The 16,344-nt window shown below is 36.1% G+C and overlaps 1 protein-coding gene across 9 annotated transcripts in view; it reads left to right on the top strand.

Annotated features, from left to right (window-relative positions):
* The window catches only part of plch2a (phospholipase C, eta 2a), a 130,289-nt gene that overhangs the window by 73,169 nt on the left and 40,776 nt on the right, over positions 1-16,344 (top strand). The window contains exon 1 of one of the 9 annotated variants that reach the window (XM_083554650.1): positions 11,033-11,395. The exons of 7 other annotated variants lie outside the window; for them this stretch is intronic. In XM_083554650.1, coding sequence (XP_083410776.1) covers positions 11,056-11,395 — 340 coding nt within the window. In that variant the 5' untranslated portion in view covers positions 11,033-11,055. Of the gene's footprint in view, positions 1-11,032; positions 11,396-16,344 lie in introns of those variants that run through there. One more of the 9 variants, XM_083554645.1, reaches the window with a different exon arrangement.

The raw sequence follows: 16,344 nt of genomic DNA, 5'->3' as shown, positions 1-16,344 counted from the left end.
AATACCCAACTCATTTTTTATCCATTGCTCTCTCTCTCTCTCTCTCTCTCTCTCTCTCTCTCTCTCTCTCTCTCTCTCTCTCTCTCTCATCACACACAGCTTCACTAATAATATGAAAAATGCAACAGACAATTGTTTTTCTGTTACTTAGTTGGAACATGAAAAAAAGGAGAGAAGGTAGATTAATGAGCCAGATAAGGTTCTGTTAGGCTCTTGTCATAATGAGGCTGGTTCTCTGTGACATACTAGTACATTTTGACAGCCACACAGCTTCCTTATGTTCCTGTGTATCACACACACACCTACACACACACACACACACACACACACACACAGTTTTTCTGCATCTGTGTTAAACAAACCCCTGCAGAGTTACATTTAAGACGGCAGGGTTAAATTAGATCAATTGAATCTCTGCAGGACTTCAATAAATATCAAGCTTTTTACTGTGACCTGGCAACACAGGGTCCAGACATTAGAGAGATAGTGTATTAGTCATCTTATTACACCAGCAGCATGTGTTACAGCCTGGACATAATAGTGAGTCAGTGTGCTAAAATGATTCATAGGCAGTGTTTTGTCTTAAGTTGTGTATAAGGTTTACACTCAGTATGGCATCCCTATTCTCAGAGAATGAATCTTAGACAAAGTTTAAGGGTGTCAGAAAAAAATATTTTTACCACATACAGCACAAAAAAATCCTTATAGTAATAGTTATAACGATTTAAGACCCTATTCAAATATACGTTTCAATGTATATTCAGGGAGCGAGTGGGGGGGGGGGGTGCCCTAGGGCTCTTGACGTATTTAAATTTAAATACTAGTTTCCGGAAAATTTGAAGATAATTTGCAACTTGCTGTTAGTTAGGTTCCAAATGAAAAACCCCGAATTTACCAAGCTGCGAGTTCGGAACCGCGAATTATCGGGGTTGACTTTAAATTGCAATTATTTTAGTGACCTGTTTGCCCCTCACTGTCTCCAATCTGTCCAGTTTGTTTGTTTATGGGAGAAATGCTAGAAAAGACCCAGATGTTACTTCATGTGTTAAGTTGCAGCCTGGGATAGTCAATTTATTTTCTGCCTAACCAGGGGGAAGGTGGGGCCTGGACAGAGGATTTACTTATTGGTCCCCCAGAAAAGGTTAAAATCTTAAATTTTTAAATCTCAATTAAAATTGATAGAACATACATACATAACTTACTTTATGACTAAAAGTATGCAGATAACCAACCATCACACCCAGATCTCAAGCTGTTGTGACAAATTGGTAAACACACAATTATTTTTCAAATGTCTTTGTGTAAAGTGCTTTCACTCGAACTTAGAGACCCGAAATGTTTTAAAGCATGGTTTGCCCCTTTGCATAAAATGTCCATAAGGATTTGATTTGTCTATGTTGAGTGGCCTGCACAGAACCCTGGCTGCTTAGTACTTAGGTGTTCAAATACTTTGGGCCATGTAGTATATGTCTTTCATGCCATGTTTAAGCTTAGTGTATTAGGGTATGATAAAACCATAACTGACCCTGTATAATTACTTGCAGATAGAGAAAAAACAGAAAGACTTGAAAACCAGAAACAATGTTTACTCAGAAAAATGAATGACAGTGCATGACAGTTAACTATATGGATAAGAGTTTGTGAACACCTGACCATAAGATTATTATCTGCTTTTTGAACATCTAATTCCACACAGTTCTAATTTGCTTTTATAATAACTCCGACTTTTATGGAAAAAAATGTTCCACTTGATCTTGTAGTGTGAATGTGAGGATTTGTGCTGATTTCACCAAAAGGGCATTAGTAATGTCAGGTACTGATGTAGTGTGAGGAGGCCTCGGGTGCAGTCAGTGTTCCAATTCATCCCAATGGTGTTCAGTGGGATTCAGTGCTTTATAGCAGACCACTTCAACCCATGTAAACCAAATCTTCATGAAGCTGACTTGCACAGGGGCAGTCTTATGCTTGAACAGGTTTGGGTCTCCTAGTATGGATGTAAAAGACAGGTGAGCCAATACCATTGTCCATATAGTGTATTCAGGGGATAGGGATAAGGCCTTGTTATCTCAGCACAGACTTTAGTAGACAAAATTGTTGTCTACTAACTTTAAAAGAGCTCTCAAAAGAGTGTCTTTTAATTTATGGTAGTGCATGGTGCTTGGGATTGAACAGATGAAAGAATAAAGGTACATTGGAAATGATATGATTGCAGGTCATATTATTTTGTTTTTCCCTCAGTAAAAGAGCTGACTCGACAGAGGTATAGGATTAGTTAAATCAGAAATGTGTGAGCTCCCCTTCTTCCGCTGTCATCCACATGGGGAAAGTGTAGCAGCAGGACACCCAATCCTTTCCTCTGTGCCACCATCTGTTCTCTCAGCCTTTCGTTCATTCTGTACCGGAGGCTGCCCTCTCTGTGCCGCTCCTGACGTCTATGAACCAACAGGAACCTTTGCAGTGAGCTCTCCCTCAGTGCATGTGTATGTGTGAAGTATTATTGTGTGTGTGTGTGTGTGTGTGTGTGTGTGTGTGTGTGTGTGTGTGTGTGTGTGTGTGTGTGTGTGTGTGTGTGTGTGTTTGGGTGTGTGTGTGTGTGTGTGTGTGTGTGTGGGTGTGTGTGTTTGCTTTAGCATGTAAGGGTTTTTTAGCATCACTTTTATAGTGCAGAATGCCTTGTAGCCTGTAGAGGCTAACATGGGACGAAAAAAGAATGCAGAAGTGCTATATAGCATAAAAGGTCATTCTGTGATTGAGTTCACCAAGTAGAAAGAAATCCCTTGCATTACATAATAGAATAACTATGTTCTGTATTAAATGTAACAAAGCAAGACATTTTACTTTGCAAAAATTACAAATCTGACCAATTCATATAACAGAACATGCCAGCTACGAATTTGTTTCACTTTTCTAAACTCATTTTTATTTGTCTTTGAGCAATAAGAACTATACCTATTTAGATCTAAAAAAAAAAAATATGGGACACTGAAAATAAAAATAGACAAAGTGCAATCCAATACTGAGGTAAGCAAGTGCAGATCCATGTCCATAATAATCAGGGGAAATAGAATTACTTTTTAAAAGACATTTTTGAGTACATCTGAAACCCAGAGGTGTGGGTAAATTACTGAATTAGTGCTGGGTGATAAACTCTTTTGTACTTGACCCAACAGGTGACCATGAACCTCTAATTACAGTATTGTTCTGAGTGTCGTGGGCATCTCCAGAGAGGTGACAACACAGTTTCCCTGAATTTTAGTAAATTCAATGCCACTAAATAAATATTTTTAAACATTTAAAAACATTGAAACTATATTAAACATTTTTAGATGACAGGGCAGCTCGTAAAAATACTCTCCACATGGAAGTTTCCACATGAACAGTTTTAATTGCCGGATGTGTGAAACATGGTGGATTTTGGTGCTTGATTTGAGACTTGGCGCATCAGTAAAGCAAATGTTTAGTGATTAAAAATAATTTTTTCAGTGAACTTTTTTTTTTATATATCTGAGAAATAAAAGGACCTCGTGAATAAATGTGTAATGCATTGAAGGTTTTAATTTTGCCTCTTTTGAATGTATTTATTTATTTTTATAAAAAATTGTCAAACAGAAATGCGCGCCGCATTAATCGCACATTAATAAAATTAGTGCCGTTATAATTAATTTGCGTTGCCTTGATATATACAATTGTTTGTGCTGTAATTGAAAACTAATCAACTTTGCATCATTCTCTCTAGCACTTAAAGCTACATCTTAACCCTTGTCTGATAAAAAGCACTGATGCTGAGGGTTCCATTCAATAACCACCTTTTAATGTGTTTATTGTTTATTTGTAGCATGAACATTATAATGCATTAGAAGAACTGCATTAATATAAACTTTACAGAAAGATCTCTGAGACATCATACAATAGCAACTTTTCATTATAAAGACTTTTCACCATCCTGTGCTATTTATTCCCCCTCTTTTAGATCTGGTTCTCTTTTTTTTTTTCTCATGCAAAATGTGTATTGGAATTTCCAGTCTGACACGTCACATTAAATTCAGACCAGGAGAAACTCATAGCAGTATTTTGGTCAATACTGTGTGTTCATTTTGGACCACATGGAGATCAAGAACACACACACATACAGTTCCAGAAAAACATGAAATCAGATCTCTCATATCTAGTACACTTACACACTTTCAGCTAAGGCTTGAAATGCCAACCATGTGAGTCATAGTGTGAATCTCTGAGAACAGGCCACTGCAGCCCAAATGGATCATGAATGTCATGTCAACTAAAGGTCTTTCCTCAAAACAATTTCAAATGATTTTATTTTAAAAGCTTTTTAGCTTTTCTTGGTCCTACGTCCCTTCCTTTCATCCATCATGTAAATTAACATAGTAGACAAAGAATGAATCATAACACTTGGAGTACTAGTATTACTCATAGTCTCTCTACTTAACATGCATATTATTACTCACAGTCATGAAAAAAAATGAAACTGTACTGGGGGGCTGTGTGGAATTTATTTTGCAGCTAAAGGGGTACCTGTTTACAAAAGCTAAACAACTCTTGTGTTATATAGCAAGAAAATAGTGTGGTTCAGTGATTACATTGCTGCTTTGAGTTGAGTGTGCTTTTTGTGGTTCACTCCTTTACCTGCCTTTACCATAGGGATTCCATAGGGATAATAAGAGGGTCCTTCATAATGCCAATTAAGATGGTAAGAATATTGGATGGTGAATTTGCAACTGGATTTGGGAACATTGAAGAAGAGCTTTATTGTTTATTTATTGTGCAATAGAGAGAGACTTGTATTTTGTATTTTTGGAGATATATATATATATATATATATATATATATATATATATATATATATATATATATATATATATATATATATATATATACAGAGAGAGAGAGAGAGAGAGAGAGAGAGAGAGAGAGAGAGTAAGACAGACTTTGAATAATAATTTAATTTTTATATATCAAATTTTTAAGGACGTGTCTTATAAGTATAACTTTATCATTTGTTATCATCTAATATCTCCAGTGCATACTGGTGTAAATAAAAATTCCTAAGGAAAACTTGCATTTCAAACCACATATTTGTGTAAAAAGTAATTGTTCACCACTTACAAACTTACACATAGTAATAAACTTAACAAGCACTCAACAATCTAAGCATCTTTTTTTTTTTTTTACTTGACTGACTTATGCATTAAAAGTGTGCAAACTGAGGTCAATACTTTATATGTTTTAAAAGTACCAAAGAGTGCAAAAGCTGGTGTATCCCAGAACAAACTGAGAAGATATTTTAATTACAAAAGTGAGACAGGAATAGATTTCAGTTTTGCAGATGTATTATTATTATTTCATTACTGACTAGTTATTTTGAACACACCCTGGGTACTGGGCACTAGATTGTGTAAACACTAGTATTTACACACTTATTTTCACATAAGGGAAATGTAGTTCAAGTTTCAAGTTCAAGTTTATTTCTATAGTGCTTTTTAGGAGTGTTTAAAGGCCCTGGCATGGAGAAGCTGATGCTGGATCTATGATGATCACAAATTGTTCTGTATTGTTGAAAGATTTATGACCAAACTTTTGATGTCACCCATATGAGGATGGGTTCCCCTTTGAGTCTGGTTCCTCTCAAGGTTTCTTCCTCATATCATCTAAGGGAGTTTTTCCTTGCCACTGTCGCCACGGCTTGCTCATCAGGGACAAACGCACACCATTCACCTTCACTGTTGTTTTCTGTAAAGCTGCTTTGAGACAATGTCTGTTGTGAAAAGCGCTATACAAATAAACTTGACTTGACTTGACTTGACTTGCTTTTCACAGTGGACGTTGTCTCAAAGCAGCTTCACAGAACGTAAGAATTACAGAACAAAAAAAATGAATTTAAGTAAATTATGAGTATTAATCCCTGAAGAACAAGCCTGGGCCAACTGAGGCAAGGAACAACTCCTTTACACGGTATGAGGAAGAAACTTTGAGAGTGACAGCTAATGCATATACTGAGGTATTGTGGAGGAGGAACATCTTGTAATAACAATTGTTCATACTGAATGAATTGTGAAGAAAGCCACCCCCACCCCCCTCTAGAAACCGGGGGGAATAAAAAGATTGAGTAGTTAGATAATAAAGAATAAATGAATGAATGAATGTTTGGTGATTAATAAGATAGATCAACACCAGTTTTAGAACATTACCAATAAAACCCTTAAATTCTGTTCATCTCGGTCAGAAGAAACTGCAGCTCTTAATTTCAGACCACAGTAAATATAATTTTCACTAACAGCAGTTATTATTTTTGTACAAAACCAGAGTCAATTGTTAACACATGGGTGGCTTTATAGTTTCAGGCCAGTACACCAAGAAAATGACCAAAACTCTCTTTGGTTAGTCTTGTGGTTAGCACACAAAAGATGCTCTGTTCTGCAGACAAAATGTTACACCTCGTTTGGCAGCATGAATCCCACAATTGAGTGTTAACCAACCTGCCTGCCTTAAATAAACAAGATTGTTAGTAATAAACAAGTGTGGGCTTTGTCAGACATTGTTGTGTTTCTGCGGCTGTTTAGCATCCATATGGTTCAACAGATGGGCATAATTTCAAATAAATATAGGACACAGTAAAGCTGGAATATTTTATGCATACTAGCAATGTGTTTTCAAGAACAGAAATGTTAACTGTGATCACTTTTTAATGATTCATTAATTGCTAATAGTGCTAGTGGGATGTACCCCTTACTCTATTTCCACCTAAAAGGATTTATGCAGCTAGTCATTTACAACATTTCTCTCTTTTGGATTGTCACCTGTGCACTCTGCTCAACAGATCAGCTTCCAAAGCCAAGACTTTCTTGCTAATACCACCATTAAGGCTAGCACACTTGTTATCTTGTTTATTAGTAGAGCCACTGTTCAGTAATTGTTCAGTAACTGTTCACTATTTTCAGTGATATTGCAGTGTATATTCATGAAAAATGGTAAATGAGAAAAGTAGCTGATTAAAAGATTGATTAAATGTTTCCCACATATTAATTAGCATTAGAACTTCACTAGCAATGCCAGGAAGTTACTTCAGAGAAGACAACTTAAATAGGCAAGGCAAATAAATCTGTTTTATTTAAATTTTATATAAATGATCTCCTTGAAGTGATTTGCTAAGTGTAGATTTCCACCAGACGGATTATTACTAATTATTAGTAGTAATAATGCTGTGCATTATAGAACTTATGATGTACAGCAAAACTGTAGCACAGAAGAGTGCTTTATCCACATCAGCAGGAAAAAAAAAAATCCTTTTATTTGGCAAAAACATTATTCCTGTTTGCTGAGCTAAAATCATTACACCATGCAAAGACGCTTTGATGGTGCCCCCCTGTTTAACATGAGGTGATTTTGATGGTTTGTTTATTTCTGAGCATTGTTAATTCGACATGCACGTCAATCGATGTGAAAAAGTTTATTCATAAGCATCACTCTGGATGGACAGAACAAAGCCTTGAGTAATGAAAAAATCCATTTCTGTTTATACACAAAATGTTTTAAATTGATCTCCCCTTTAAATCATCTTCCAGTAAATTGAAGTATATTTGGCATAAAAACAAACAATTATTTCCGCAAATGATGAGAAAAATGCAATGGAAAACATTATGCTGTGCTTCAGAGTGGCATGATTCTGTTTTGGCAGAATTAGTTTAGCTTTTTGTGAGCTGACAAAAGGACACCCAGTACTACACAAGCTATTCTTGGCATTGTTTCAATTAACGCCACCGCAGCCTCCTCCTTCTTGTTAAGGCTTCATTTTGCTGATCTTCTCAGCGGTCTTTGGGATGAGTTGCATTTACCTGCTCGCATTTACCGGCCTTTTTTTTGGATAATGCTTCTACCCTTGACTGAGTTGGAAATATTGATCTATATTTATAAAGACGAGAAGAGATTTTCAAGTGCGATGGAAACTAATATTTCTGCCCCATTGGAGAATTTCAAGCAACAAAATGAAATCCAAAAACAGCATGCCTCGAAGTGTTTGATCACTGTTTTTCCCTACAGAAATTCACCAGCAATTACTTTTTTTCTTTTTTTTTTACTTTATTTTTAATATATGAATTAACAGCATGCAAAATTTTTTATCTGATATATATATATATATATATATATATATATATATATATATATATATATATATATATATATATATATATATATATATATATATATATATATATATAAACAGACTGGAGTTTACTGAAGTTATATATAATATATAATAACACAATAATTTTCAGGTGGTCTTAATGTTTTGCCTGATTGGTGGTTATAAAGTTATGCTTGGTTGTATAATATGCAGTATCTCACAAAATTGAGTACACCCCTTACATTTTAGCAACCATTTTATATGTGTTCTCAAGAAAAAATACTATGAAAATGAAACGTGTGTATATTTTCAATGTCAGTGTGCAGCTTGTATAGCAGCAATGATTTACTGTCATCTAAAAATAACTCAGCATACAGCCATGTCTAAATAACCGGCAAAAAAAAGCGAGTACAACCTAAGGGAACATGTCAAAACTGTGTCAATTTCTGTTTGAGCACCATTGATATGTAGCACTGCCTTAATCCTCCTGGTTATGAAATTCACCAGAGCTGCACAGGATGTTGCTGGGATCCTCTTCCATTCCTCCCTAATTACATACAAAGCTGCTGGATTTTAGACGCATGGCGCTTCTTCACCTTCCGCTTGAGGATGCCCTACAGGTGCTCAATAGGGTTCAGGCCTTTAGACATACTTGGCCACTCCATAAACTTCACCGTCAGCTTCCTTAGCAAGGCAGTTGTCATCTTGGCCGTGTGTTTGGGGTTGTTGTTATTCAATTAATTTCATATAATTGATTTTTATTTGTATAGCGCTTTTAACAATGGACATTGTCTCAAAGCAGCTTTACAAGGATAATGCTGTAATAAAGAATGAATAAGAATGTTCTTTAAAGTGTAAAAGTGCTCCCGAATGAGCAAGATGGTGGTGACTGTGACAATGGAAAACTCCCTGAGATGGCAAAAGGAACAAACCTTAATATGAACCAGGCTTGAGGTAACCCATCCTTATCTGGATGGCCTAAATATATTTTCATTAGATTTAAACATTGTTAATGTGTGCATTGATGATCAAATGCAAACTGTAGTCCTTTGTCTGTGTAGCAGGCTGTTGACATTAAGCAGACTCCAAATCCATCCCCAAAGCTACTGTGTTACCTCGTAATTTCATGGCTCCCCAGGTCATTGATGTGAAACCATCCCAGCCACAAAGAGTAGCCTCCAGTTGAAGAGAACAGCATCCAGAATCAGGGATGAAGCGGGCAGATCTAAGAACACTGGTCATTTGTACCTTAAGAGCACGTTTAACTTGACCAAGAGAGAAAAAGTGAGTGTGAGAGAGAGAAAGAGAGAGAGAGATAAGAGGGGTGACAGGGAGAGAAAGATATGGATTATTAAGTATCCTTATTCTTGTATTATAGTTAAGTACACTTCGCATTTGGGGACTTGTTATGGCAGCATAACTAAAAGGGAGAGACAGAGAGTGTGAACACATGAGCGTGAGGGGACGCATGAGAGTGAGGGGACAACAGCATTCAACTATACAACTAGACATGTTCCACTCTATATATCCATGATCCATCCAGATCTGCTCCTTAACCTAAGAAAAACCTACCGATAAAAGGCTTGACTAAATAAATATGTTTTCAGTCTCAACTTGAATACTGAGACTGTGTCTGAGTCCCAAACACTAATTGAAAGGCTGTTCCACAATTGTGGGCCTTTGTAGGAGAAAGCGATGCCCCCTGCTGTAGTCTTCATTTTAAGGTACCAACAATTATTATTATTTGAGGTACCAACAAATAGCCTGCACCTTTTTATTTAAGCAGGCATAGGGGCTCATAATGGTACAGTTCACTCAGAAACTGTTGCATGAGTAACAATTCTCAATTCTCAAATCCTCAGAGAGTTCTTTGCCACAATATGCCATGTTGAACATCCAGTGGTCAAAATGAAGGAATTGAACACAGGCAACAAATTTTAACTGCTCTAATTCAAGATAAACAAATAGTATGGTCCTGTCAAGCAAACAAAAACATGAACGTGATGAATAGGACATGCAACTTTGCATGGTTAAGCAACGTACAGCTGTAATCATTCAGGGTGTAATCACTTTTTTGCCATCTATTTTGACAATAATGGCTGTATGTCGAGTTCTTTTTTTAGAGGTCAGTAATTCTGTACTGCTATACAAACTGCACATTGACTAAAATGTATCCAAGTTTCATTTCTATAGTATTTTCATTTAAGAAGACATACTAAAATGGTTGCTAAAATGTGAGGGGTGTATTTACTTTTGTGAGATACTGTATATTATAACAGCTACCAATGTGATGCGAAATGATTTACCTCTGTTATGATGCAGTGCGATCTGATTTAGATTTGATTTAACACACTGCGATTCAATGCAATACGATATAATAAAAAAAAAACATGCTCTGAAAATTATTATAGTACAGATATAACTGTTTATAGTTCATAATTTTATGATACTGTACAAACAAATGTAGGTTCTGCCACAATAATCCACAATGATCTATGTAGTAGAAAATGTACATTTCAAAAATATTTTTAATGTTTAATTCAACTCACTAATCATTTTACATCGTCTTCAGGATTTCACCTAAAAGTATTTAATGGAAACCAATTTCACCCTCGAGCCCCATCCCCCTTCTGCTCTTATGCACAGTACTCCACATAAATCCCCTTAGATCTAGATTAGACTTGAGAAGGGATTTAGGATCTCTGACACATGTCACACTTGTTACTTGTTAGCGCCACTTCTCTAAATCGTCTTTACGATACAATCAGAGAGTCGCACAATACAGACTGGATCAAATCTTCTTTTTTTTTTTAGCTAAGCTGATTGAGGGAGAAAGAATTCTTATGTTCTTGCTACACTTTAAAAACTTCCTTTAAATCTTTCCCCTAAATCTGCTGCTTTTTTTACATGTCAAAATGAAAGGACTTTTTTCCACTCCCGAAGCTCACCTTCTTTTAAAAACCATAAACAAAGAAAGACCACAGGAACAGAAACAAGGGCGAGACACACCTGGGTTCAGAATCTCCAGAGGCAGGAGTGCACGTCTCTATACCTGCATGGTGGTTGAACCTGTTTCTTCTGTTATTATGCCTATGTTCAGGCCTGGGGCAGTATCAGAGCTGGCATCCTCACAATTTCAGGAGCCAGATGCCAAATCTGCTTTCTCAAAGAACCTCAGCATTTCTCGACTTCTAGAGGGTTTTCTTATTAATGGTTGCCTCATGACAAACGCCAACTGGATGTTAGGAGTGTATGGTAAGAGCTGCAAATTTGTCTATATGATCCTGTCAGCAATTGCTAGCATTGTCATTGAATTATCGGACATTGTTTATCTCAGCTCTGTCATGTTCTTAAACCTGATTGATGAGCAGGTGTGAATTAATTTTCTGACTCCCAAAAGCTGTAACTGTAGTGTAATTTACAACATGTATTTACATCATCATGCCATCTCTAAAGTAACAAATCATTCACAGGAGATTTTTTTGATAGATATTGGATTTTAGACATAAAATCCAAGAGAAATGATAAATGAATTTTAAAGCATGTTTTCTAAAAATTTTTCAGGACAAAGGAGTTTTGAGGTTTTTTAGTACTGGACAAGTAGCATTTTAACTTATTAGAGAGAAAAAGAGACAGTTGAAGGAACATTTAGTGAATGCTTAATATAACTAGTAGCTTGGATAATATATAACCTGCAATTCATTTCATACATTAAAAGTGTAATTGCTGGCAATCTGCTTTGGTATAAATGCAATACAACCAGTGTACCCACTAGTCCATAAGTTTGGCAGTCAAGAATGTGCATAAATAAGATTAACCAGATTTAAGCGTTGTTACGGTAGAAGGTGCCTTTGCTGTTCCTTATACTATTAGAGCCATCAATGTAACAACATTTTGGAAGGATTTGTGAATTTATTGAGGCTTCTGCTGATTCATCAGTCTCATAAGACAAACACTGTGAAAGCTTTCATTGTGATTTACAGTGTTTTTAAGTTTTTCAACCTTGACTGAAGCTTGATTTTTGGCATCTAACAGCACCTAATAGTCTGTTTGGCATATAAACATGAGACAATCCTTTTAAGCTTAAGTCTTACCAGACCCTACTGGCACACATTGACTAGACATCCAGAAGGCATGTGAGATCAAACCTCATTTCCCTTGAACAAGCTTAAATGGCAGCATCACACATTCGTTTGACCTCCTTTTGTGATTTCATCCATCCTTCATCTCTGCAAACCTTTAGACACATGCATCACTTTTGAGCTCACGCTTAAAGAAATATGAAATCTTGCCAGGATTTATGTGGGTAGTCGAATGCACAAATCCACAACTTGTTTTCTGTCATCCGTCATATTGAAACATTTTTATCAATATTTCACAAACATTACAAATGGCATTGTGTGTATGTCAGCAAAGGTTTATTTCAATTTCTTGTATGGATGTAGATATATGGTTGTAGTCTTGATTGTGAAAAGAAAAAATTACACACTATATCTAAAGCTTGTTGCATGCTTGAGGACACAAATCTATAATTGTGTTTTACTGTGCTATTAACCCTTCTAATAGAACATTTACATTTGCATGCAAATGTTGTAGAACAAGATTAGGTGCCCTTTTCTTGGAGCACATTTAATTTTTTTGGATTTATTAGAATCTGATTTACTGCTAATCTGAACCTGGTTTCCACAGCAACCAATTTGGACCCAGTGGTGAGAGAGTCTGTAGAAGTAAGGTTTTTCTGACTCTGCTCATATAAAGTATTGGATTTTTCTGACCATTAAATAAAAAAATCATAGCTCCTTTTATTTCTGAGTTACTGAACAACCTTCATGTCTTGAGGTTTAGAAATAAAATAAATCAACAATGCAAAAACATTATCGCACATTAATGTGTGTCTTGTTATGAACCTTTGGTCTATAGATTCTTTTGAAGAGCTCAGCTCAGATTTGATGATGGAGTGTGTTTCCTCTGAGTACTCTTTATATGTGACATCCTCTTTTTAACTGCTGGACTAAACGGATTGTCTGGTGCAATTAAAATCTAACGAGCTCGCCACGTTCAAAGGTCCCTGCCAAATTGTGAGACAGTGGAATAATTTTTAATAAACGATCAGCATATTGCATTGGATAATGGGTCTGCTGATTTGATCCCGTGGAGCTGCAATAGCTTTTTATTCTTTTGCATCTGGTTCAAAATTAGCCTAATATAGAGTTTAATGGTTTTCTATTCTTCATTGAGTTCACTTTGTTTGTACTAAGTTTTAAGTATTTTCAATAATGCACAGTATGTCCAGCAACTTAATATTGTATTTCAACATCTCCATCTTTTATTTCAACATCTTAAATTATGTACGTTGAACATATTCACTCTAAAATGTGTTTAATGGCATTTATAGTGTAAATAAATCGTATTTTTAAACAAATTTAAATACATCCATATAGAACTCGCTTGACGAGAATGGATATAACCCACCGAGCAATCTTTCATAAATCCAGTGTATCGCAGGCGCTACTAAATTGGCCTCCAGCATCAAAAGCTTTAGACATGTCCTCCAGCTATCTTCCTGAAAGTTCAGTTTTCCTGCTTAGCACAGCTCATGCTACAGCAGCTGAAAAATCACTTACATCTCCTGTGTGGTAGTCATAGTAACAGCAATGGTTCACTCACAGTTTCCCCTTGGATAGCATTCCAGTAGTGATGAATGCATGTGCATGACTTTGCTTTGGATTTCTGGTCCAGTTCTGTAATTGGTTTGTTGTCTGATTGTGTTCACTTGGTTTGTGTTTAATTGTGATTACCTTGCTGACCTGTGTATGGTTTAATGCAGTTTGGAATTAAATCCAATCCTTGTTTAAGGTTCACATTTTCCTGGTTTATACTTAAGTAATTGTGCCTGCTATAAACCTGTAATATTATAATAGATATAATCTACGATTTGCTGAGAAAAAGCATGTAGGCTAGACTTTATCCACTTGCATTCTGCCTCTCACTGCATATCAAGCATATAAATCATTTGTTCATAAATAATAATAAAAAAAAACGCTTCAGCTAGCTATTCATGGCTAGTTTTTGCACATTGTAAACATCTTGATGGTGCAATTAAGGAATACTTTAACTTGGAAACCGGCATCCATGTGTTTTTCTGCAGGCTTGTACAGGATAAAGTGACTATGTCTATTTCACAGCATGTAATATTTGTAGTAAACGCAAAGTTTCTGACTTGCATTATAGTGCATAGAATACTATTTTAGCATTCATTTAAAATAACCTACCGCACTCTTTCACTATAATTTTGTTTTGGGTTCTTTTCCCACTACCAGGAAATGGACTGAAACTAAGACTAATCACAGAGTTGAAAAAAGATAGCCTTTGTATTCCTTTTCTCATTTGCTGTATTTTCTCCTTTTGTTTAGCCTTGGTTTACTACATCAAATTCCGGAAATGTATGTTGTATGTATGCATATGCTGAGATCAGTTTACACCTGAATTTCACAAGCGATCTTTCAGTGCAGCATGTTTACTTTTCAAACTGAAAACTGAACCTCAGAAACATCTAATTAGGGCTGGAAGGGAATGCAGTGCTGCCTTCAATATTTTACCAAACCGAGGAGTTGTTTTCTAATGGGCAGCAGCTTTAGTATTGCATTCTGTTGAACAATGTGGATTGTATAACCACTTGACACATTTCACTTTAAGAACATGGATGTCTGACCTGACTAGCAAGTTAGCATGAGGTTTCCTCTGCACTGTGGGCACAAGCTGCCATCCATAAGTTTTTAATAGAGCAGGAAGCACAATGTCATTCACCCATAAACCCACTCAACAAGGACTAATTTTAGAATATGCTGCTGTTTTCAAGCGCTTTTCATATTTTAAAAGATTGTGACTACATTCCATGGGTCTTAAATCATAGTTTTGAGATGCAGTGAGTGCGAGAGCATTTTCAGCTTTGACTGTAATTTTCCCGACACCGATTATTTGACAGTAAAAAGTAGTTACAGTGTAGAAATGTTGTACATTGCAAGCCTAGAATTAGAATCCGAGATTCCTAAGATAAAACTATGTTAATTAACAGAGTTTACTCTGTGATTTGATCTGCAACCTTCAATGTACAAATTGTTGGTGATGTTGCAAATGCACATGACGAAATGTTTTAACTTTTTCATGATGTTTCTAACAATTTAAATGTTTTATAATACAAGTGGGTTGCTTGGTAGTGGTGGTTTAGCTTAAACAAAAAGCACTGTAATCAGTAATTAGCATGGTGCACTCACCAGCAATAATATGTACATTAACAGAATATATGACTTTGTATGTATATAATGTTTGCACTGAGTATGGCAAGGGCCATTTGATTTGCAGCAATCCTCTTGTCAGAAGGGCAGTCCTAAATTATTAATTGCAGACTGCTGCTTAAACAATGCACAGTGCTGGAGGAGATACTTGATCAAGCAGAGTGTCAAAGGACAAACTACTTTAAACAGCGTGGTCAGTTCAACGCTGCGGATCAGTGAGCCAGGATGACAGATTTACCCCTCTAATGCCTCTTACCTCATGTTGTGCTTAAAATGTGTGTATAAAACCACCACAGGGCTTTTTTAATATTATTGAATTATGCTAATTCTCCAACTTGGCTTGACTCTTTAAATCATTTCCCAGCTCATCTTCATTAACAGTAATTTGGGTAGTGTTCAGGAAGTAGCTAATAGAGCATAAGCACCTGATGGTTGGTAATTTGGTACGGCTTGTTAAAGATGTTTTCCTAATGGATTTTGAATTACAGTACCTCTACAAGGTGGAGACAGTTGGATACTAGACTAGACAGTATCTATTAAAAGTGTCATAGGTGGCCCGTGTGGGCCGATTCAACAGACAAGCTACTGTAGCTCAACTTGCTGAAGAAGTTAATGCTGTTAGAAGTTAATGCTTTATGGGCCAGGACTGTTTTTGCAGCAAAAGGAGGACCAACACAATATTAAGCAGGTGGTCATTATGTTATGCCTGATCGGTGGTCATAAAGTTATGCCTGGTCAGTGTAGTTTGTAATTGTTTCTGTGTTAGAGCTACAAAACATCACCAAAGCAATAAAAATCCTTCATTTACTGCAGTTCATGGGCTTTTTTGTTAAACTTGCCATTTAAGTGCTTTGCCAAAAGTCTGATTTTTATCTCGTCTGACCCAGATTCCAGCTGGTAAATTTTACA

This window comes from Silurus aristotelis (genome assembly GCF_946808225.1).
Source record: "Silurus aristotelis genome assembly, chromosome: 11".
In the NCBI taxonomy this organism is placed as follows: Eukaryota; Metazoa; Chordata; class Actinopteri; order Siluriformes; family Siluridae; genus Silurus; species Silurus aristotelis.
The sequence above is the reverse complement of the archived record's forward strand: the minus strand, read 5'-3'. Positions and strand labels throughout refer to the sequence as shown.